The following is a 6,000-nucleotide window of genomic DNA, read 5'->3' as shown; positions in this document are numbered from 1 at the left end:
AGTACTTCTCCTACTCTTGTCCTTCTATCCTTCTACTCCTCTTATCCTACTCTTGTCCTTCTACCCTTCTACTCCTCTTATCCTTCTACTCCTCTAATACTTCTCCTGCTCTTGTCCCTCTATCCTTCTACTCCTCTTATCCTACTCTTGTCCTTCTATCCGTCTACTCCTCTAATTCCTATTCTACTCCTACTCTTACTCTACTATTATCTAATTCCTATTCTACTCCTACTCCTACTACTATCTAATTCCTATTCTACTCCTACTCTACTATTATCTTATTATATCCCTCTCCTACCCTTACTATGACCCCTCTAATATTTCTCTCCTCTAATACCTCTCTCCTACTCCTACTCCTACTCCTACTCCTACTCTTACCCTTCTTCTCCTACTCCTACTCTTCTCCTATCCTACCGCTACTCCTACTATTTATCTAACTTCCCTCCTACTCTTCTCCTCTCCTTCTCTTATTCTCCTACTCCTTCTCTACTCTATATAAATATCATCTACCCACTGTATATCCTTCCCTCACATCCTACTTCTATCCCCATCTCATATCCTACTTCTATCCCCATCTTATATCCCCATCTCATATCCTACTTATATCCCCATCTTATATCCTCATCTCTTATTCTACCCCTATCATCATCTCTTACCCTACTCATACCCTATTTCTATTCCCATCTCATAGCCTACTTCTATCCCCATCTTATATCCCCATCTCTTATCCCATTCTCTAACCTCGTTTCTTATTCTACTCTCTTACCCTCATCTCATATCCTATTCATATCCTCATCTCTTATTCTACTCTCTTACTCTTACCCTCAGCTCTTATCCTACTCTTATATCCTACTCTCATATCTTACTCTCCTACTCTTATATCCCACTATTATATCCCACTCTCCTACTCTTATATCCCACTATTATATCCCACTCTCATATCTTACTCTCCTACTCATCTACTCCTATAACATTCTTCTCCTATTCTTCTTCTACTACTCCTCTAATATTCCTCTCCTACTCTTCTCCTATCCTACTCTTCTACTCTCATTCTACTCTTATGCCTCTACTCCTTCTCTACTATATATATCTACTTTCTATCCACTGTCAATACTTACTCTCTATACTTACTCTGAGATACTCTGTATTTACTCTCTGTACTTACTTTATATATCTACTCTCCGTAATTACTCTCTATCTACTCTCTATACATCCCCTCTAGCCACTCTCTATGCTTACTCTCTAGCCACTCTCTAGCCACTCTCTAGCCACTCTCTAGCCACTCTCTATGCTTGCTCTCTGTAGCTATTCTCCACCTACTCTCTATACTTATTCTCTATAGCTATTCTCTACCTACTCCCTATACTTACTCTCCATAACTATTCTCTACCTCCTCTTATACTACTCTTACTCTGGCCCCTCTAATACTCCCCCCATTCTTACTCCCCCCTACTCTTACTCCCCCTACTCTTATTCTATACTTACTCTATACCTACTTCATATTCCTACTATCCATACCTACTCTATACCTACTCTGTATACCTACTCTATATCTACTCTGTGTAGTCGCCATCCGTACCTACTCCCTATAGTTACTCTCTATAACCACTCTCTACTGTTACTCTCTGGTTACTCTCTGTACCTACTCCTTATACCTACTATCTGTACCTACTCTTTGTGTCTACTCTTTATCTAATGCATAGATGTAACATACGTTGAAATCTTCTGGTGTTTGTCTTTAGAATGATATATCGAAATACATACTTTGGCTCATTTCTGTTTAGTATATACTTTTCCATATTTTGAAAAGTATCAGTGTATAAATATCATGCTGAATATATATATTTGTATATATATATATGTATGTATTTATATATATGTATGTATTTATTCGCATATGTATTTATTCGCATGTATTCGTATATGTTTATTTTTTTGTATATATGTTTGTAAATACTTGTATACACTCTTTACTGTATATTTATATTATTGCATATATATTTGTGTATATACATATATATCTCCACCACTATTGCTTCACCCACTTCTATAGTTGCTTTTCACAATACTACTCACTCTAATATATTGTCGTATACCTCTCTCTTCATATTATACTTCTCTTGTCCTACTCATCTACTACTTTCTTATCCTACTCCTACTCTACTACTTTCTTACCTGATTCTCTTATCCTACTCTCTCACCTTCATCTCTTATCCTACTCTCTCACCTTCATCTCTTATTCTACTCTTACTCTAACTCGTCTCTTATTCTATTATTACTCTAGTCTGCCCCTCATTCTTATTCTACTCTAACTATATTCTTACTCTAAACCTTCTCTTATTCTATTCTCACTTTAACTCTTCTCTTATCCTAATCATCTCCATCTCTTACCCTACTCTTATTCTAATCACCTCCACCTCTTACCCTACACTCACTCTACCTTCTTATCTTACTCTCTTATCCTAGTCTCTTACCCTTACTTCTGATAAGCGGACACCCTGGCATCCTAACCGCCTCAGTATATAAGGCTACTGACTGACCTTTTCTTGTGGATATCTTACATTGATAGTATTCTCTTTTAGCCAACTAACAGTATCCACTATTACCTACTAGATATACCACAGATATCCTATTTTATGCACTACACCCATAAACTCTCAGATGCTAATAGATACCACTAACTAGTCAAAAGAATATTTTTCATTCACAAGATATAAAACTGAAATTCCCAACACTCGGTAGCTGTACGGAATATAGCCTAATCTGAGCTAAGAAGAGATCGCCCAATGACACTTATCTGCCTCAATCGTACCTTTAGTACATTATTCGTGAAACAAACTACTCATACAGACGACCAGCTAGGTGGATCCCACCGTCGATTGGTAACACAACACCGTTGAGGTAGTCACTACCAACACCACCACACATGAACTGAACGATCCCCATAAAGTCCTGCGAGCTGCCCACTCTCCTTCTTGGGTTGTTCGCCACATAGGCCTTTCCCATAACGTCCAACAAACCGTCGGTCATTTCGGTAGGGAAGAAACCTGGCGCGAGCACATTGACGGTGATATTACGTGGTCCCAACTCTAATGCAAGAACTCTGCCCAAGTGGTTCACGCCAGCCTTGGAGGCGACATACCCGTAGCCACCGCCAACGCCCACATCGGCGCCAATGCCAGCGATAGAACCGGTGATCAAAATTCTGGCAGGGTCGGAAGGAGTGCCGTCCTTCTCCAACAACGACAAGTGCTTTTGAATGGAAGCAAAAACTGCGGTAATGTTCACGTCTAAAACTTCGCGAATGGCCGAGACAGGGTGGGCCTCAATCGCTCCGCCCTTGAAAACACCAGCGTTGGCGATCAAGACGTGGAGCTTATCCACCTTGGCTACAACAGCCTTATAAAGAGTATCCAAGCCCAGATCGCTGCTTATATCGGCAGCGACTCCAACGATCTGGCACTTTGGATTGTGCTCGGCGGCAATAGATTCAAGGTATTTCTTGGCCTTTTGGACTGCCTCATCACTTCTGGACGTGATAAAGACAGTGGAGATCTGAGCGCGAACTAAGCCCTCGGCAGCGTCAAGGCCCAACCCCCTAGAGGAGCCGGTAATGAGGGCATTTTTGCCAGTAAAGTTGATTGGTGCAGACATGGTGTGTGAATAGTTTTTATGAGTGAATAGTTATGCTTGGATGGGAGATACTCAGGGAGGGCACGATGGCTTTATATAGCAATGAAAAACCTCCACATCCTTGTCGTAATTTCAGTACACGAAATATTTTGCCTATAAACTAGGATAATAAGTATACGGATAGTGGCAAACCATGGGTGATGACAAATTCATGGGTGATGACAAATTCATAGGTGATGACAAATCCCGATCAGGGTTGCTATCAGCCGGATCATGCACGTGCACTTGTGAATATCCTGTACAAATCGAGAATTGGTTTATTAAAGGTAGAACTTCACATATCAACACGCAAGAAAAGGAAGAAAGTGATCAATTATTATCAATGTATTTATAGCTAGAGCATTTTACGAATTAATGTCGTGAAAATGCTAATCCTTCGGTAGTGTAATGTATGCATAACATGCAGCACTAAATAAGATCGTCCAAAACAGTGTTCATAACCTCCAAGATAGGCCTTGGGATTATTCAGTGTGCACATATCTATTTTGACCCTTACTTATGTGTCGAATACCACAGATGGATCAGATTCGATGGTTATCCAAGGTTGCTTTTCATCTTATGTATTTTCCAACGGATAATATGGTCCAGGATATAGACAGGAATGGAGATATGCTATCTGTGCATTCATTCTCGTAGAGGTTAAGGAGTGCCGAGTATTTAAGGTTAATCCAGAAATTTTATTAGGTTCATATAATATTCGATTCTCTATTAATGATGGATATTAGTGTCATACCTCAATTAAGATTAGATACTACGTTTGGAGATGCTTCCCAGCAGGAAGAAAGGCTCAACAGTATTTATATCGAATATTATATAAAGGAAAAGGTGCTTTCATCAACAAGAATTTACCCAAGTGGTTTCTGCGACCCACATGGTGTTCATGGATGAGATTCTTTGTGGCGGAATATTATCAGTAGTGGAAGGGGTTGAAGTAGATGAGGACGCAACAGAAGAGCTTACTGCGGCAAGAGACGATGACAGGAAGGAACTTGAAGCAGCAGGCGAGTTCAGAGTAACAGAAGAACTTGGAGTAACAGATACAGGATCAGAAGAATATGAAGCAGGGGAGACTGGATCGGAAGAGCTTGAAGGAACTGATGATATAACAGTAGAGCTCGGGACAATAAAGGGACTTGATGCAATAGGTACCGGATCATACGGGCTTAAAGCAGTAGATATTGGAACAGAGGAAGATAACGTAGTAGATATTGTACTAGAAGAGCTTGGTACAGCAGACGCTGGATTTGGGGAGCTGGAAGAATCTGTCGTTGAAACAGAGGAGTTAGAGACACCAGACTCTGGAGTGGAGGAACCAGAATTGCCGGGAATTATAATAGAGTTAGAAGCACTCAATTCTGGAGCGGATGAGGAACTAGAAAAATCAGACGTTGGAGTGTAGGAGCTGGAAGTACTTGACACTGGAGAAGAGGAGCTAGAAACACCCGACACTGGAACGGAATAGATAGAAGTACTTGATTCAGGAGAGAGAGAGAGAGCTTGAAGCACTCAAAACTGGAGCAGAAAAACTGGAAGTACTTGACACTCTGCCTGAGCCAGGTATTGGTGGAGCAAGTGCTAATCCAGACTCTTGTTTTTGGCTTGTTGGTATGTAATAGCTATTTGTTGGAAAAGCATGAGTCGGCCTCAGCTTTCAAGCTACACTATGTAGTTATGCCTTAAGTGAATTACTGTATTTTCCAATACTCGACTCCTCTAACGAGCTCATTGAGTCGCTTTAAGGTCCCATACCATTAAACGAGGTATACGTCTCTTCCATTAAGATCCTAACTAGTCGATCTATCCTAATTCTTTAGCTTTGATTTTTGTATTAGTTCCTGCTCAAACCGCCAAATGCATAATTTGGACCTTTACAGGAAATAACCGGAATTCCATTACGTGGCAGCTTTTTTTTCCGCTCCTGTACTACGCAAGTTCCTCAGGCTCGCTCAATACCGTATTCTTATTCACCTCTTCGCCACAAGCTTAGGCCGGGAAAACAAAGGGTTTAGTTTTGCATTCTAGTGAAATATATAAATATACATGATTGATATTAACTTCTTTCATACAAATTCATGATTGAACGTTTCGTTTGAACCATTTATGGCTGCATACCAGTCGATTAAGACATGTGATTTCAGTCACTAGACAGGTGCATGCATGTAAACACATATACATGTACATCTGCATGTGAATTCTCAATTCATGTCGAACGCTAATGGGGATATGATAGAGCTGTGGTCCGTCAGAAGATGCTTCATATAAATTTAGTTCCCTGAAGCTTGATTAGTGACTGATCTCATATATGCG

At 40.3% G+C, this 6,000-nt stretch overlaps 2 protein-coding genes across 2 annotated transcripts; one reads left to right on the top strand and one right to left on the bottom strand.

Moving 5' to 3' along the window:
- Positions 1–2,370: 2,370 nt before the first annotated feature.
- Positions 2,371–3,998, bottom strand: BABINDRAFT_15100 (SDR family NAD(P)-dependent oxidoreductase). The gene has a single exon (XM_019127229.1). The coding sequence runs from the start codon at positions 3,652–3,654 to the stop codon at positions 2,839–2,841; it is 816 nt and encodes a 271-aa protein (XP_018983464.1). The 5' UTR covers positions 3,655–3,998; the 3' UTR covers positions 2,371–2,838.
- A 421-nt stretch (positions 3,999–4,419) lies between these two features.
- On the top strand, positions 4,420–5,488 carry BABINDRAFT_163145 (uncharacterized protein). Its single transcript, XM_019129740.1, has one exon. It carries the CDS (start codon positions 4,565–4,567, stop codon positions 5,090–5,092), a length of 528 nt encoding a protein of 175 aa, XP_018983463.1. The 5' UTR covers positions 4,420–4,564; the 3' UTR covers positions 5,093–5,488.
- Positions 5,489–6,000: the final 512 nt, after the last annotated feature.

The sequence above is a fragment of the Babjeviella inositovora genome (genome assembly GCF_001661335.1).
Source record: "Babjeviella inositovora NRRL Y-12698 unplaced genomic scaffold BABINscaffold_12, whole genome shotgun sequence".
Classification (NCBI taxonomy): domain Eukaryota; kingdom Fungi; phylum Ascomycota; class Pichiomycetes; order Serinales; genus Babjeviella; species Babjeviella inositovora.
This window is presented reverse-complemented; position numbering and strand designations above follow the sequence as displayed.

Bases quoted from the DNA above. Each gene is read 5' to 3' on its own strand.
- BABINDRAFT_163145 (XM_019129740.1), top strand. From the start codon at position 4,565: ATGGTGTTCATGGATGAGATTCTTTGTGGCGGAATATTATCAGTAGTG.
- BABINDRAFT_15100 (XM_019127229.1), bottom strand. From the start codon at position 3,654: ATGTCTGCACCAATCAACTTTACTGGCAAAAATGCCCTCATTACCGGC.